The sequence below is a fragment of the Eupeodes corollae genome, chromosome 3 (assembly GCF_945859685.1).
Source record: "Eupeodes corollae chromosome 3, idEupCoro1.1, whole genome shotgun sequence".
In the NCBI taxonomy this organism is placed as follows: domain Eukaryota; kingdom Metazoa; phylum Arthropoda; class Insecta; order Diptera; family Syrphidae; genus Eupeodes; species Eupeodes corollae.
In genome coordinates, this window is record NC_079149.1 from 14,858,875 (window position 1) to 14,877,625 (window position 18,751).

Here is an 18,751-nt window from a genome sequence, read left to right on the forward strand (position 1 = left end):
TTTGATTTCCACAATTCTTGTAAGAATAGCTTGCCAATGACAATTATAGGTCCAAGTAGCCCAAGAGGATCAAAAAGTCTTGCAAGATCGGCCAAAACTGTTCGTTTTGTTATTTGTGTAGATATTTTGTTTACCTTTTCGTCATTGTAGCTGAAATCAAAGACATCTTGTGAAGGATCCCATATTAGTCCTAATGTTTTGATTATCTCAGATTGATGAAATGTCACTAGTTTCTCTTTATCTTCTTCAGGAATTCCCTTTAAAATCATTGGATGATTGGAACAAAATTTTTTCAATTCAAAATGTCCTGCTTTGAGTAGACAAATGATTTCATTAAGCAAATTATGAGCATCATCAATGGTCTCTGAACCAGCCAAGCAATCATCCACGTATACATTGTTTTTAACGGCTTGTGATGCTCTAAAAAATGAATCTTGATTATCTTCTGCTAATTTAACGAGACATCTGGTTGCTAGGTAAGAAGCCGATGCGGTCCCATAAGTGACGGTGTTTAATTTGTACAGCTGTAATGGTTCATCAGCTCTTGATCTCCAGAAGATAAGTTGAAATGCTCGATCATCCTCGTGCATCAAAACCTGGCGATACATCTTTGTTATGTCTGCTGTAAAGACATATCTGTGCATTCTGAATTTTAAAACTATTGAAAATAGATCTGGTTGAACGGTTGGGCCCACCATGAGTATATCATTTAATGAGTGACCAGAAGTCGTCTTGGCTGATGCATCAAAAACTACTCGAAGTTTCGTTGACGAACTTTCGGGTTTCATGACGCAATGATGAGGTATGACGTAGTGCCTTTGTGGAATATTGTCCTTGTTAATTGGCGTCATGTGACCCAATGCTTTATATTCCTCCATGAAGTTAATGTAAGATGTTTTAAGCTCTTCATCCTTGCTCAACTTGTTTTCTAAAGAAAGAAACCTTTTTCTTGCTGCTTGAAGGGAGTCACCTAAACCTGTGGTAGGATCCTCTTTAAATGGTAATTTAACCACAAATTTACCTTCAGAATTCAGAACTGTGTTTTTCTTGAAATGTTCTTCGCACTGATGTTCTTCCTCGCTCTGAGTGTTAGTGGGAATGTCATGGCTTTCTATTTCCCAGAAAGAACGAACGAGTTTATCCAACTATGTCAACGATGGCTTTGTTACTATGTGAAAATGAGCATGCGAATTTGAATCTGGAGCACTTCCGTAAGATTGGTAGGTCGTTTGAAACTTTGTATTCTCCTTGTAGAAACAGATCAAAGAATAGTTCGGCTCCCAATAACATGTCAATTTGCTTGGACTTGCAGAAAGATGGATCAGCCAGCTTGATGTAGGATGGAATTTTCCACATTGAGACATCGATTTCTTGACTAGGCTGATAGTCACTTATCCGAGTCATGATGTTCGCTTCTACTATTGCTCGATAGGTCGACATCCTAGATTCAAATTTAATTGGGGCCACAAAATCAGATCTGCATTCTTGGCCACCTATTCCGCAGATTGACGTATCCTTGGGATACTTCTTGATTCCTAACTGCTGTAAGAAGGATGTTGTTACAAAATTCAGCTGTGATCCTGAATCAAGAAGAGCTCTGCATGGGATTCTTGTACCGTGTGCTGAGATCACATTGACCACTGCCGTTGCCAAGAACCCATGACGTTTCTTGAAGTGTGTTCCTGCTGCTGCATTAACAGCTTGATGTGTGGGCTGCAAACTATCTTTTTCACCCAACGTACTTGGTGAGTTTTGCTGCTGCTTCTGCAAGTGAAGTAGCGTGTTGTGGGGCATGTTGCACTTCTGACATTTTCGTGATGTGCATGATTGGGAATAATGGCCTTTTTTCAAACAGTTTCTGCATAACATCAGCCTGTGAACAGCTTTTCCTCGTTCCAAACCTGTAAGAGATAAGAATTTAGTACAATTATATATCCCATGCTTATTTGAATTGCAAAAATGGCAAATCAGTGTCTTATCCTGATCAATCTTAGGGGGTATGGCCGCAGTTGACTTCCGTCCATTGTTGCAGATAGCGGTGACTTCTAGGCTCTGGAACTTCTTTTTGTCGTCTCGGGAGTTGATGGCTTCGAGAGTCTGGAATCTTGACTCAACAAACGTCAGAAATTCTTGAATGGTGGGACTGCTTCTCGGATCCTTTAACGCGAACTCAAGCTTTTCCCTGCTCTCCTTGTCCAGTTTTTGCAAAAGAAGATGTACTACTATTGGGTCCCAGTTTACGATGTCATAATTCATATTAGTTATGACTTGTAAGCACTCTTTTGTGTTGTCATGAAGTTTTCTTAAACTTGAACTTGTTGCTGTGGTATTTGGATGTGTTAGCAACTTATTTAGTTGAGCGGTCAATAGCAATCTTTTGTTGTTGAAGCGTTCAACAAGTACTCCCCAAGCTATCTCGTAGTTGCTGTCTGTTGGCTTAAAGTTTTGTATTAACTCTAGGGCTTTTCCAGTTACATTTGCCCTCAAAAAATATAATTTTTGTGCCGGTGGTATTGGCTGATTATGAATCATTTGCTTGAATAAGTCATGAAATTGTAACCAATTCAAATATTCACCGTCAAATTTAGGTAGCTCGATTTTGGGAAGCTTCATCATAATATTCAGAGGTTTTGGATCACTTCCCATTTCTTGTGCTGTCGGAATGACCGTGAAAAGCTTCAGTAATGCCTCCTCAACGCTTTCTTGTAGATTGAAGTATTCTTCTACTTCCTCTGCACTTAACTCTTGATCCAACTTTCGATACAAATTCGTAATCTCATCCCAATTCTGCTCCAGACTTCTTGCTTTTATTTGGGAGAATTGATGAGTATTATTTATGGATGACTGCTCATTAATCTTGATAATTGACTTCTTTAATATGTTTGTCAACAATATATATCGTGCCTTGTGGTTCATTTGCACACAAGGAATGGTTGGCTCTTGATTTGCCTTTGTAACAATCCCCTTCTTGATTTTGGGAATTGCACCCTGTTGCATAACAAATTCATGGTCATCTTCTGCATGGCCCTTGGTTGTTTTAGCTTCTCCTGAACCTTGTTTCCTTGTATCACTTGGGTTTGGAAGCTCATGCTGAGTAAGTTCTGCTATTCTCCTATAAATGTCGGCAGTCATGACTTCTGACGCCTTTCGAACCATTTCAAAATAGTCCTTTTTGAAATAGGGATGGTCCATGTGGTCCGAGAACCTATCTCGCAAAAGGGAATCATTGTGGTCGAATTGTTCCCAAAGTGGTTCTAGTTGCGCCTTTTTCTTGTTTAGATAATCCAGCGTCTTCCTGATTGAACCATCTTTGTTAAAGTTGCGTACGATGGTGCAGATTGATTCGCCCAGTTTTTCTTGGTGAGCGGCGATTTCTTCAATGGTGCTGTTTTCATTCCAGTAAGCCATTTTTTTTTTTAAGTTTTTCACTATTTTTTATTAATTATTGAATTATTTATAACTTGCGCTTTGTTTTTTATTAAAATAACCACTTTTATTAAAATAACACTTATACAGGCTACTAAAACTCTTTTTAGTACTGTCCTGTCACGGTCGCCAATGTTAAATTTGTAAAAAGAAAAAAATAAAAATAATCCGCACAAGACACAACTAAACACTTGAAAGTTTTGAACAGAAGTGAAGTCTTTATTCTAAAAAATACATGACAGAAAATAGGTGAAGATACATGAAACAAACAAATAATCAAAAGTGCAAATTCGTAATAAAGCGTGAGAACGGATGAATAGTTTGTTGTTCACACCTCTCGGGTTCAACTAAAGATATTTGGTATTTATCTGTTCTCATGCTTTACTTACTGAGGAGAAATACATTGGAATGCAATTCAACTTGAAATATGAGGAATAATAATAAATGAAACTTAAACATTTGCTTGCTGAGGAAAAATACATTAGAATGCAATTTAGTTTAAAGAAATATAAGAATAAATGAATAAATGAAACTTAAACACAATAGTTTTGACATAAAATCAATACTTGCCTTATATTCTTTTAAGTCCTTTTTTCACTTTTACTATTTTTGTTTGCAAAAACAACTTCTTCTAAAAATGACGTCAAAAACATGTCTGTCTGAATTAAAGAATCCAATCAAAATTTAACAAAGAAAACAATAAAAAAACTAAAACTTGGCTCATATCCTTTGGCAAATAATTTTCAAAGTACAAGGACTAATTAAAGGCCTTAAACTATTTATTTTTATATACATATGTTTTCCTTTTTATTTTTATGTTACTTCTTGTTTTCTATACTCACTCACCTTTAAAAACTATAAATAAATCACAGTTTTTTGTCATTAAAAAAAACCTCAACTTCAAATAAAAATACGATAGGCATAAAATATAACACAATAGAATACTCTTAGTCATAGTCAACCTCATAAACCTCATCATCATCATCTTCGTTTAGAAATAGTGAGGAAAAACTCATATAAACAAATAAACAGTCATTCACTCGTCAGTAGGACATCACCTGAAAGCTTCTCATTTCGTCCTTACCACCCAGACAAATTCACTCACCGACAAGAGGATACAAAAATAAAATAAAATAAAATATCAAAAAAAAAGGACGAAACGAAAAGAAAAAATATCCTCGAAGAGAAGAAGAAAGACAAAAAAAATCCAAAAAGAAACTCGCAATTCAGTGAAACGTGTTCGGCATGATAAACAATTATTCAATTAAATTCAAATAAAAAGCCCCAGGATAAAATGCGAGTATGATGTGATGATGTGGGCTGTGTACGGTCCTTATTTTCTATATACCTTTATACGAGTTGAGTTCACCATTTGAAGCAACCCTCCTCAAAGAATAATTCCTTAAGGACTTGCTTCTTTACTCTAAGACCCAACACTCTCATCAATGAATATAATCAGCAGAGGAACAAAACGAACCACCCTGTATACGACTACTACGACTTGGGTTGGTCGATTCGATGTGAAGAAAGGAGCAACAATAATAACAAAACAAAAAGAAAAAGAAAAGAAGAACTTTGTTTTCTTGTTAGTTAGTTCACGGCAAAAGGGGGCTATTTGGCCTGTATGGTCGAACAGTTTTCCATCTTCACCCCATCATACAACACCCTTAGCTCATAGAGGGGGCTGTTCGTTTTCCATTTCTTCTTTCTATTTTTTTTTTGTATTTTTGAACTGACCAAGAGCAGGTCCTTTATCCTGAATGGGAATGAGGGTCTCCTCATTAAGTCTCCAAGATGCATCCACCATTTCAATCAAAACAAAAAAAGAACGAAAAGAGAAAGAGAAACATCTTAATTTGCGAATATCCGTCTTCATCTTTTATCGTCTTTGGCTTATTTGTAGAACACAGTATAAAGGACCTTTTTTTTATTTGAGTATTTCTTCATATATAATATAAATTAGAAGACACGATCAAAATCACACAAAAGAGCGAAAGCAAGTTTCAGTCTTCTTCTGATGATGGTTATTTTTTGGTTTGGTCCTATTTGTATTTTTCTGAGCCCCATCTGGCTCCATCCCCATCTCATCCTCTTTCTACCAGCCAGACCCGTTCCTCCTTTTTCCTCATTCTTCACCTTTTTTGAATTCACGACTTATTTATTATTATTCTTCAAAATAAAATAAAAGTTTTCTTTCTCTAGCTTGTGTTATGTCTGGAGCAAGGAATGAATATTGATGATGAATGACTCTTTACACTGGACACAAGGTCCTTAAAATTTGCTTCTTCCTTTCTTTTACTTTTTTTTGTATTTCCTGTGTGTCTTGCAAAGTCTGCGATGTTGTTGTTGTTGTTTTATTTATTTAATCTTGACTCTTTTTTCCGATATCCAGAAATATTTGAGTGTGTCCTTTTTTTCTCTGTGTATAACACTTTAACTCGTGTAATCGACTTGTGTAATAATTATCTCCTTTTCACATCTGACTGAGTCCTTCAAGTTTTTTTTTCTTAGGATGTGAAATGAAAAAGGACTCTTCTTTAAGACTCTTGTCGTTATTCGCACAAGTGGTTTTCAAGTGTGACTGTGTAAATCGAGTGTCACATTTAGTAAGTGCTGATGATGGTTTAGGGTTTTTGGAGCTTGAGGCTTGGGGCAAGTGGGAAACCATGAGTGATTTTCTTCTTGTTCTTCTTTTTTGTCTTGTGCTGATGTATCAAATAAATTTTTAGCTGACAATACAGAAGGAAACGTATAGGACATTCAGATGGAGGAGCACATCCTTGTGTTAAATCTTTCGAGTTATTGATATTTCGATTGTGTGATATGGTGCACTTGGAGAGATATCTTTATACGATTTGCGATGTCTTCATATTTTAATATAGATACATAGATGGATGAAACAGAGGGTGGAAAAGAGCAATGAATAATTCTGATGTTTGGAAGATGTATACTTTGTAGCTTGACTTTACGAATTTTCTTGCTGTGTCGAAAAATCAATTAATCAGCAAACATACAAAACTGATTTGAAAAACTTAAATGTCTTCGATTATATATTTTTAACATTACACTCCTGACAAAATTACAGCTTATTGCACTGATATTTAAATTCCACTCTAAAGCGTTCTTTATATTTTTCATAGTCAAATTTTATAGGAGGTTTTGGCTGTTTCGCTTCTTCGTTTTGAAACTTAAGAATATGTTACAAGAGTATGACCTTCAAAAAAGGTCCGTACATGTTTTTTTACTAGTACACTTACTTACTTGTTGAAAGTTTCAGCTAAGCATGCGGATAACACTTATCGATACTATTTTATAACTTATGAATTGCCAGCAAAATTGGATAATATAAGCTCAACAAAAGTGACAAAAATATATTTCATTAAAATGTCAATTATTTGTATTTTGGAGTTTGATATTTGTTATTCCAAGACCTAAATGGGCTACCAAAGATGCTCATAAATGATTCAAATTATAATCAGTCAAATTTAAGGGGAAAAGGGATATATTGGTGACACAGTTGGGAAGGACAACTTAAACAGCACCATCTCTGAAAGCTTATTCAAATGGAGAAATACAGTTTCTGACATAATTGACTGTCGCCATTTTAGCAGAATCAGGTTCGTAGTTTTCTTTTGGTTAAACGTAGAAACGGGCGTGTCCCCCAATTTTAGTAAAATGGGAAAAGAACATTATCGTTCGGTGATTTGATTTTTGTTTTTTGAAGAGAAATCGCGCAAAGAAATCAATGAACACTTCAACGCTGTCTAGGCGACTCCTCTCCTTCGATGGCGACCGGTAAAAATTGGTATTGGTATTCAGCGTGGTGGCACTTTGATGTTTGATGAACCACTACTAAGTGCCCTGAAAACGGCTATTTCGGTGGATAACGTAATAAAAGAAGGTGCGATAGATAGATGAGACAGTAAGCATTTCAAAAAAACGCGTTGGCCATATTCTTCATAAAATTATAGGTATGAGAAAGCTGTCGGCGTGATGGGTGCCGCGTTTGCTTACTCCGGACACCAAGTGCAACCGTGAGACCGCTTTAAAGCAGTGTTTGACTCTGTTTAAGCGCAATTCAAAGGAGTTTATGTGACCGTGGACGAAACACTGTTACACTCCAGAGACCAATGAACAGTATAAACAGTGGATTACACCAAGCGAACGTGATTCGAAGAACGCACCTGCTCACATCTCCACCTACGCTAAGAAAAAATTGGTCGAATTGGGCTGGAAACTGCTGCCCCATACATCAGAATTGGCCCTGTGTAACATTTTTTTATTTCCAGACTTGAAAAAGTCACTCGCCGTGCAGAAATTTGAGTCGAATGAGGAGGTCATTGCCGCCATGGACGCCTACTTTTTAGACGAATTAAAGAAATCGGAGCATCGATAGGTCTAGTGTATGTAGTTAAAAGTCGATTATGTGGAAAAACAAATGAAAAGTGTTTCGGTTGTTAAGTACAGCTGATTTTGACAGCTTTCATATGCCAGTGCTACTAACCTCAAACCACAAAACGAATGACGAATATGTGGTAAGCAAGTGTTGTCAAGTTTAGCGCCCGTGGTATGATGGGCTGTTATGCCAGAGGTCTTCGGTTCGATCCCTGCTTATGCCATCTAAAGTTTTTTTCATGGCCTCTTGGTCGAAATTGACTAATCCTCCAGGAGTAATTCTTGTCATGAAAAGTCCTTTTTCAAATTAGCCGTTCGGATTAAGCTTAAAACTATAAATTCCTTCCATCCCTGACAACAGTGCTCGCACATAGGAATGCTTGAGAGCTGTTACCTACCGGGTCATAGTTCTTAACGGACTGTTGCACCACCCAATGTATTTATTTTTAAGTGTTGTCAAGAATTTATAACACTTGAAATTTCGGCAGTTGCACAAATATCATAGCAAAGTAAATTTAGGCATAACAGAATTGCTCAAAAAAGAAGATAAAAGAATAATACTGACATTTTCGAAGTTTAAAGAAGCAGAAAATGCAGAAGAAAATCGCGGTTGAAGAATTGGACAAGTGTTCATATAGACAATCATTTTTTCATACAGATATTTTCTTTCGAAAATTGTTCGTTTGGAATTTCTCCATTGTTCAAAATTTATTTTAGCTTTTTCTGAAACAAATTCTGTATGGAAACTTTCAGTTAATGATAAATCGTAGTCTTTCATCAACTCAGCCAGACGTAGGTCTACAATTCCGTACCTAGGCAAAAAAAACTGCCTTATTTGAGAAGTTCCGAAATTGTCTGTAAAAATTCTCTTTTTTCTTCTAAGCGCCAATAACTAGAAACATTTTGTGTATGTATACAAGAAAATGACGATTGGCAATTTTAAACCTATCTATTTTGAAAAATGTTCATCGAAAAAAAATTTGAAAACAAATTTCAGATAGAACTTTTGAAACACACGTTTTCAAATAACGTTGCAAAAAGTACAAACTTGAAAATCTCTTGGTTTAAATATACGGAAACTTAAAGAACATTCACATTCAATAGTATTTAACTGGATAAAACCTCTTTAGATCGACCATGTGCTTGAAAAAGAATTAAATTATTTAGTTAAGAATTCAAAAACTCTTCATTCACTTTCATAAAATGAATGGCTTGCCAAGTTCATAACCCTCTTTTTTTACAGGAACACACCACTCTCTTAACTTTAACTCAAAACTGATGGGAGCAGAAACCTCAAGTGCTCAATATTTGGCAAATTTCGGTTATGTGGCGATTTGATTCCTTAGACAAAAAACCTTCAAAAACGCAAGAACCGTTACTGGAAGGTCGCCGTAAAATATCTGTTTATGATTTTGGTTTTGATTTCGCCCAAATTCAAGTTTTAATTTTTGATTTAATTTGGTGAAGCGATGTTTACTAAGGAAAGAATTAAATCATTGACTTGTAGGGCGTGGTTTCTAACCATTTTTCTTAAAAATTATATGAACCACTCTTAATGCCTATAGAACAATGGTAGAAAGATCAGCCGTTTGAGTTAAATTAAATGAAAACAGATTGAAAGCTCAAGAAGTTCTATTCAGTAGAATTAATTCTCCACATACAAAACTTTGCAAAGAGTTTTAAAGTCGAACAAGCACATTCATTTTAAAAATAGAGCCATTTGTAAAAACAGTCAAGCGTGAAAAGTAATAAAACCCCAAGGTCCAAGTTTTGTATGATATAATGTATCTGTAAAACTACTTTGAGTTCATATAAGTAGACGGACATTTTAAGGCCCGTCCTCTTAGATGATATCGTAGTACTTGTTGTATTTACTTTCATATTTGCATTTTAACCTTTCAATTCCGTCGCAACACTCGAATTTCTATAAGAATGCCCATTAGTACGAGTTTACCTTTGAGCTGACTTTCGAACGCACTGTCAAAAAAAGATATTCTTTTTTAGCCGCACGTCAAGAATGTGACCGTTTTCATCTCTCTTTAATTTTTTCTTTCATTTTGATATTTCAAACTTGAAGACTCATTAAAGTTTTGTTCATTCATCATTTTCAGTGATTTCCATTGGCAAAGTAAAATCCACAAGTGAATTACCAATCGAAGAGTCTCTTCGATGGTTTGCCAGCTTTTTGGCAGCTGTTCTCCAGCAAACGACAAAAGTCTTCTCTATTTTTATTTTCTTCTCCATTTGATAGCAATCTGCTCAATTCAATGGTAAATCTTTCAAAAGGACATAATAATTTCCGAATCGCGTTTCGAAGTGTTGATTTCGATGGTACCTAAAATAAAATATACAACATCGATTTATGAACACCCAAAAACGTCTCCATCGTCATCGTCATCGTTTGCTGTCGTCTGGATCTAGAGTTGGAAACGGAGACGTAGACGGAGAATGAACTCCTGAGGAAAGGAATTTTTATCGGTTGACAATTGATGTTGTGTTTTGTTGTGCGTCGTCGTCGTTTCGTCATCACGTCGGTCGTTTGTCGTCTGACAATTGAAAGATTTCCTCCCACAAAAAAGTCAAACAACCCCATCGAGATGAATAATAATATTTTTCGCCACATGTCCTTTGCCACTCTTCGACATAACACGGCAAAAGGATAGGTTTGGAGGTCTGGGCATAGCATAGCCCACCTTCATTGAACAAGGAACGCTCGAATTTTGCTTCTGTTTTATACTTTTTTCATTTCTTTTTTCTCGTTTTATTACATTTTGTTGTTAAAGTTAAACTTATAACTCTCTTTCTGTCTCCCGCTCTTTGTATCCTTTTTATTGTATGTTTTACTTTCGTCGAATATGGGAAAAAGTTTTTTGGTGTACACTTCCGGTGAAAAATAAAAGCGGATCCTGGTACTAGGTAACACTTGTCTACTAATTAGATATCATTGCTTAATTTTTTTCGCTTCGTCTCTCTGTTAAAGGTACCGTTATTCTGTGTTAGCTTCTTTTTTTTGGGGAGGGGGGTTATTTTTTCCTTTTGAACATTTTGTTTGAAAAGCCCCCGCGCTTATGGCACACGATGATGTGGACGACGTTGAGGACGACGACGTTAAGGACGACTATGGCGATGATGATGATGAGGACAAAGGAAGTGCATAAAAGGCTCTGGGTTCTGGTTCTAGCTCTGAGATCCTGGCAAAAAAGGGCGAGCACATAAAGAAAAAAATAAAAGAAAAACAACGGGTACACATCCTGAATGGGTATTTACATGCAAGCAAGGAGATAGCGAACTTCGGCCTTAATGGGTAATGATGTAGGCTTGTATCCTGCTTGCTTGCCGTGTGCTTAAATTTTCTTTTTGTTTTGTCTTCATTTTTTCATTTGCTCATTCTGGGCCTTATTTCATTTTGTCCATGTTTTTTTTTTAAGCTATTTGAGTTGTTCCTTTTTCAAACATTTAATTTTAAATCTGACCCATCAGCTGAAAAATAGGGGTAGGTGGCGGAAGTGAACTCTAAAATGAAAACAGGAAACAATTTTTTAAACACAAGACTTTTTTGTATGGATACCTACGTGGTTGTTTTTTCCTGTTTTTTAATTTCATCACTCACTGCACGAGGAGGTGTTAATCAACTTTTAGCCTTTGTTCAAAAATAAAAAAAGGTAAGGAAGGTGGGGGTGAGAAATAAGTCTCGGAATGATGGGTAACGCGCGCCGAAGGACATTTCGCCTGTATGAAGTTTTATTTTTATTTTTTTCTTGCTTTTCTGATGAGCTGCTAGAGTTGCGATGTGAGGATTGAGTGCGGAATGTTACAGAAATAAACGTGCATATAACAAGGACCTTGTGTATATGTTAATGCTTTAAGCTAATTGTGTCGTGAGGGTTTTTATATCCTTTATAGATAGACAAGAATGAAAATAGGTAGAACTTTCTCCATATAACATTGGCTTAATAGATACAAACAAAACCAACAAAAAAGGTTAAATGATTTTTGTTTGTAAAAATTAAAAATTAAATAAGTTTTGTATAATCGAATGTTTACGACACATTTTTAACTTCAAAACATACAATTTTGACACTTAATTCATGTTGATAGTTGCATTTTAAAAGCTACTTAGTTGGAATATGTCAAATGACTAATGAATATGTTTTAAGCGTTTAGGTCATCCTAGAACTTTTGGAGAATAATTCCCTAGGAGCTTAAAAATGTTGCTTAAGAAATGAGTATAGGTATTATAGATATTTAACATTTAGTCATGTTCTTCTACTACCAGACCCATTTATCCCTTTGAAAAAGGCGTCATCCCAAAAACAATTAAAAAAAACAGCTATTTTTAAACCCGTGTTTTTTTTGGCATTTTATAAATCGTATAGTAGAAAATTCCAAAGAAAACGCATCGGCAGTAGCCACATTTTTGTATTTAAAAATTGATTCAACTGAAAGAAGATCTGTCAGAATAATAATAAAAGAAACACACAAATATTTAGAAGAAAGTTTTGTGAAAATCAAAAGTTAAAATTATCTTTACCAAAAAAAAAAACAACTCAAACTAATAAAATGGACAATTTTCAAGAAGAAATGGTAAGAAAACATCTGGAAAATGAGATTCTATAAAAATAGTTTATTTAACAATTGCAGCTTTGACATAAAATAAGAACTTCAAGTAGGGGGTTTGTTCGTAGACTACTACATTAGCATCAAGTAGGGGGTTTGTTCGTAGACTACTACATTAGCATGTGGTATTAAAGCGAGCTTGAAGCTTGTTTTAATTCTTTATATAACTGAATCGAGTTGCAGTGAGCTTGATTTGACTAAATTCCGGTCGGGGATAGGAGTCGATTAAAGATTTGTGAAGAAAAACTTGTGTGGAGGAGTTTGTTTTACAGATAATGCATTGTGGTTTGTTTATTTGCATTTTTTTGTACAAAAAATATAGTTTTGTTTAAATAAAATCAAAAAAATGCACATGGAGTAGGTAACGTATTCTTATAATGTTGCTGAACTATTTAGTTCTTAATTGTTTAACACGAATCAAACAATCTCACTTGCACTTCATAAGAAACATCGAAACACCATTTGCATTTTAGAAAGTGCTTTCAAACTTAATCATTTTTAAATCTTCTTGTGCGGTGGAAACACCATGAAGATTTATTTAATCTAAACTGAGATAAACCTTTAGTGGAAACATAGCAAAACTTTATTTTCTTTTCTATTCTTGCCAAATAGGCCCAGTTTTCCATTTTCAATAACAAAACTAAATAGTATCAACAGTAACAGATTGATTTTTGTTCGCCGATGGAAAACACGTAAATCCAAATTCACAACTACTCGAAGCACACTGCCATCGAGATATGAATGCAGTATCAATCGTGCCAACATTTGAGAACGAAATCACATAACATCCAATCGAGACTCGTATAAATGTCAAAAACCTATTCGTAGTAAGATTCTACTTTAACTTTTATCGGTAGTATTCATGCGACGGATATTGTTTTTGTTATTCGTGTAAAATCCCACTTTGCTATTGATAGACTTTCCAACAAAACACGGGTATTGATACAATACAATGAAATCCAAACAAACAATATTTTTTTGACAGCTAGCGAATAGCGAAAATTAAAAAAGAAAAAAAAAATGATTCGTTTCCAATCACAAGCTGGTCATTATTTTGAATTTCTGAACACTTCCATTATGTCAGAATAATGAATGGTTTTTTCTTTTTTTTCCTGTAATTGTTCTCCAGAGCATGCTCAAAACGTTTAGAACAAAGTCTTCTCGAAAATTTTTCTCAACACTTAGATTTGTTTAAGAAACTCAATTTTCAAAATTTTAAAATGCATTTTTGATTTTTGAGAGAATTTAATAATTCTGAATGATGAATGAAACAATCTTATGAAAATAAGTTTCAAGGCTAAAATGAGTTACTCTTTTTAATAAATAAAATATTGAAGTATTAATCTATCCCAAATTGTATCACTTGAGATTTTCCAATAAATTTCCATGGACTCACGCGCTTGAAATGTGTTTTACCTTTTTTTCTGTTGACTTGTTGACAACGCATTTTAAAATACCAGAATCTCTAAATTAAAAAAAAGATCAACTTTGAAGATCTTAACACACTGAACAAACAAAAAAAAAACGCAATTCTGACAGTTCAGGCTCCGTTCAGATACAACATATAAAATCGTATATTTTCGATTTTTGAACACTTTCATAATGTCAGTATCACTTAGTGCCCAATTATTGAAACAATGTTGGAAATATTATAAGTTTTTTGATGTTTGTTCTTTACACTTTGGAATTTGGAAGAGTGTCTAATTTTAAAGTGTAATAATTTTAATTCGCTTCCATTTTATGGTTAGGAAAAAGAAAGTAAAACATTTCGTTCTTATAAAAAGTTGTTTTAATTATTTAAATTAGTTGGCTAAACACAATACAGGCGTAGCTCTAACTAGAACTTTAACTGAAATAGCTGTCAAAATATTGAACTTTTAACATTTAAGGAGGAAAATGGTATCTGTCAGTGCTTTTGGTTAAAAATGGATGCGTTCAATCTCGTGTTGGATAGGGTATGTTTGACAGGTAGATGTTTAGATACCTTGTTGGACGAGTTCGATAGTTGTCAATATATAAACAACTTTTAGCTGTTCACACAAAGCAGAGAAGCATTTAAGCTTCGAAGTTAAAATTGTTGTAAGATAAAACAATTAATGAATAATTCAACTCATTTGTCGGACGATGATGAATTGACAGATGCGTAACAATTTAATAAATAGGATATAACATTAATCTGTAATCTATGTTAAATATCCTTTTAGACAAATTGGAATTCTATACGATTAATAATTTACTTGCGAAATCTCCGGTTTTAAAGTTGTTACGTTTAACAGAAAACTATCCTAACGGACACGAGGACTATTATTAAGTGACAATACCTAGATTAATAGTTAATAAATACCTTCTAAAGTTCGGAGTCAAATAGCTTCTTCATCGTCTATGTACAGAACATCCTCAAATACAACTTCAACTAGCATTTTATTTCTTTTTGTTTGCCAACAAATACAAAAGGCTGAAATCAATTGAAATTCAACCACATGTTGAATCAGCTGTTCTGTCAGATACCTACATACCCCAGAAATTCTTGGATACCTTTGAATTCTTTTTTGACATTTCAACTGTTTTTGATCAGCTGTTATTTTACACGTAAAACACTAACATAAAGGTATCCGGATACCCTATCTGTCTGGGATTGATCACAGCCAATAAAACTAAACAAAATATTCAACCGGTTAGCGAACGTGAGGTTGTGTAGAACTTGTCCAACAAAAGATACATCCCCAATAAATGAAAGCAAAACATGAAATGTCAAAAAGTTTTGTCAGCTACAGCTAACTAAAGGAACTTCCTGAAATGAAGTACAAATTTAAAGGTCAAAACGGAAAATAAATCTAGTGCTATTTCCAATATTTAATTGTGACACATGAGAAATTAAATGTCAAATCCTCGCATAATGTTTTGTTTACATTTTACAAATGACATTTTTTTGTTTGACAGCTTAGGTTTTTAATACTAACTTTTTGTTAAGAAAGAAATTAAAAATGTTCTTTCACTTTGTGCATTGAATTATTCCAAAAGTCAAATGCATTTTTTCCTTTGGCCAGAATTTGTGTATATTGTTACAGACAATATAAAGTGACTTCACTTGCAGTTAACTGCAAGTAGTACACTTTGACCAAGGCAACTAGTTAGTATTTTAAGATTTATAAGTCCAAAAATCAGAACTTTACTTGGTTAACCTCTACCTATATTTCATCGTACAGAAATTACGAAAAACATTTCTGTCTCCAAAACCTATCACAATTTGTTTTTTGAATTGTAATGAATTATGACATACATACATACATATTTCTTTTCTGGAATTGTGCAAAAAATAAATAAATCATAAAAAATAAAGTTCAGGTTTTAGTTGAATGAGAAAAAAACATGATCAATTGTCATTTTGACATAAGTTGATTTGACATGATAGTTCGTCAGATTTTTCTTGTTCAACTTTCCAGTCAACTTACCAATAAAGTTGACAGCTGGTCAATCAGATACTAGAAACTAGATTTACTTTTAAGTCACTAATGTCATCTGAACCTCCCAATTGCAAAGATATATGTCAAACATCAAATTTCAACTGAAATTTTGTATTTAGTAGGACACTGAAACTATCGTGCGATGGAATCTAGACTGACTTCATGTGGAAAAATAATCTGCTTGCAGTATACTTATACGTTGAACTTCGCTTAAACAAATACTGGCAGTTTTTTTTAGACGGTTGTTGTCTATAGTTTGACAGTTGGGAATGTCAAGCTTTGTTGACATTGACAGTTAGGTGAGGTTTACACGATGGCAACACCATCGGTCCTTATTTCCTTCAAAATGAGAAAGGAGCTACCATTTTGGTTCCAAAAATTAATCAGTTAAGTTTAAAAAAAAAAGCAAACATTATAAGACATTTAATGTTAAAGATTCCTTTAATAATTGTTTAGTTGAATACAATTTAAGAGTTTAATTTCTACATGCTTGGAAATTAACTATTTCTATAAACCTTGAACTAAGCTTCTTTATGAAAATTAAGTTTTTAAGAGCTACAAAATCTTCCTAAAACCAAAAATGTCATAATCAGAAGTGAACTTTTATTTCATAAGTACTCGTATACGAATTAATGCAACATACACACATACACAGCTTAGTCATTTTCCTCCATTTTAAATGCATCTCCTGTTTTTGGTTTGAAACAAATAAAAAATAAAATCCTTAAAAATTATTTTCCAAAAAATGCATGTCTTCAGGCGAGGCGACGGAACATCTCCTGGGCAGAATAACTTCTAACTTAGCTAGACAAGTATTCAGGGTTCGTTATCAAAACGCAACGCAACAAATAAACTAAAATAAAACACAAAACCTCATGATTCATATCACCTCTTCACCAACATCGACTATCGACACTGTTCCTATATGTCCTGATATTGTTCCTCCATCCAAAGTGAACCTAAAAAACCATTGCTGCGAATTGGCCAAAGCCATCAATGTGCATAGGAATACCCATTGCCCATCATGCACCTGCAGGATGCACAAAACAAAAGTCTCCATAGCCGCCGCACCGCCTCGTTGGAACATAACATGTGTGTAGAACAACAACTTATATGACTCCATATGATGCATAGGATTGCATTGCTTTGTAATTATTATGAGAGACAAACAACAAAGCACTTACCACTCCCAAGAGGTACATTCGTCTTTTTTTGCTGTCCCGCTGCTTCAAGTTTATTCTGGACTTCATCCAGGTTCACAGCAGTCCCGGCGCCGCCGCCGCCACCACTGCTTGTTCCAACCCCGGAACCAACGCCTCCTGCTCCATGAAGGGAATTCCGAGGGTTCCGGCTATAGTTATTGCCGGTGTTATTGCCTTTGTTATTATGAGCGTTGTTATTGTTGGCATGCTGCTGCTGGTGCTGGATAATACCTAAACGGGCATTTGTAGATTTGACCCGAGTGGGAATAGATGCTACAGCTGCTCCTGTTGTTACTGACACAGATGAAGTTTGCTTCACCAGGCCGGTTTGTGTTGATTGCGGGGTGGTGGTCACTCTGGAGAAGGCCAAAGACGAAGGCAACGACGATGATGTGGCTAATGGTGGCGTAGATGTGGCAGTGTTAACATTGCCAGCAGCAGTTGTAACATCACTGGAAGTCGTAGTAGAAATGTTGTTGTTATTGCTGTGGCTCGTATTAGCACTCGAGTTCCGGATTACAAGGATTGATTGTGACTTTTCCAAGCGCTTTAGCGTTTGCAATATGAACGGCCCTTTGGCATTTGCTCCAGAGAGTGTTGTTGTTGTGGTGAGACGGTTGCCGTCGGTAGTGTACGTCCGACTGGGCTGCTTCTGAATGAGGAAAGACCGCTCACCGAGATTGCCCTTCTTCATAGACGCCGCCGACTGAAGAAGCACCGATTCCAATTGGTTTGCATTGATTGGCGTTTGCAAGAGAATAGTATTGCCCCCACCACCACCACCGCTACCCCCGGTGGACGTACTCGAATTACCGCCACCATTTGTCTTACGTGGCGTATGTAAGATTAAGGGTTTATCCTCTTCGTTGATGAAACTTATCACATCGTGCTTGTTTTGAATGATTATTTGGCCATTTTCGTTGCGAGATCCTCGCAGAAGAATGATATTATTGGTGCTTCCAGTCGATTGTTGATGCGATTGGCCAGTGTCGAATATCGATTGTGATGAATTGTGTTGGACAATTGCTTTTTGCAGTGGCGATGGCTCATCACTGGAACTGCTGTCCATGGTGATGCTGCAATTTTGTTTGGACACTTCGTTGGAGTTTTGGGTTCGAGTCGAAACAGTTTTGCCATTTTCATCGCAATTTGATTCTGAAAGTTAAAGAAAAAAAAAGCATTTAAAAAACAAATTTAAGGATTTTTAAAATTTTAAGTAAGTAAGTGTTAAAATATAGAATATAATGTTTTTAAATTCAGAAACATTTTAATTGAGCTTTATCTTGGTAAATTCCTGGGATATTCAATAGGTAAAATAAATCAATTTGCTTTTCCTTTGAAATTGTCAAAAATCGATTAACAACTTTTCCACGTTCTATTGGGTAACATAGGTTGATTTATTTTTGATTTAATATACATTTTGCAAGTCTAAGATTTTTTAAACATTTATTCCTTAATGCATCTATAAAATATAATTTGTATCCGTCAATTTGACTGATGTAGTTTATGATTTGTTAAATTGTATACATTTTTAAAATATAAAAAAAAAAAAGAAATAAGAACGAAAAATAGACAGCTACTCCGACAGTAAAAAAAATATCAATTTTTAATCGTTTTCTATTGACAACGATACAAATTAAAATTTGT

At 34.9% G+C, this 18,751-nt stretch overlaps 2 protein-coding genes across 5 annotated transcripts in view; both read right to left on the reverse strand.

Annotated features, from left to right (window-relative positions):
- LOC129951235 (succinate dehydrogenase assembly factor 3, mitochondrial) overlaps positions 1-18,751 on the reverse strand; it is a 451,002-nt gene that overhangs the window by 358,115 nt on the left and 74,136 nt on the right. The gene's annotated exons all lie outside the window — the stretch shown is intronic.
- Positions 1-18,751, reverse strand: part of LOC129951227 (uncharacterized) — a 194,872-nt gene that overhangs the window by 157,517 nt on the left and 18,604 nt on the right. For all 4 annotated transcript variants that reach the window (XM_056063280.1, XM_056063279.1, XM_056063278.1 and 1 more), the window contains exon 3: positions 17,087-18,259. In XM_056063280.1, coding sequence (XP_055919255.1) covers positions 17,087-18,259 — 1,173 coding nt within the window. The remainder of the gene's footprint in view (positions 1-17,086; positions 18,260-18,751) is intronic.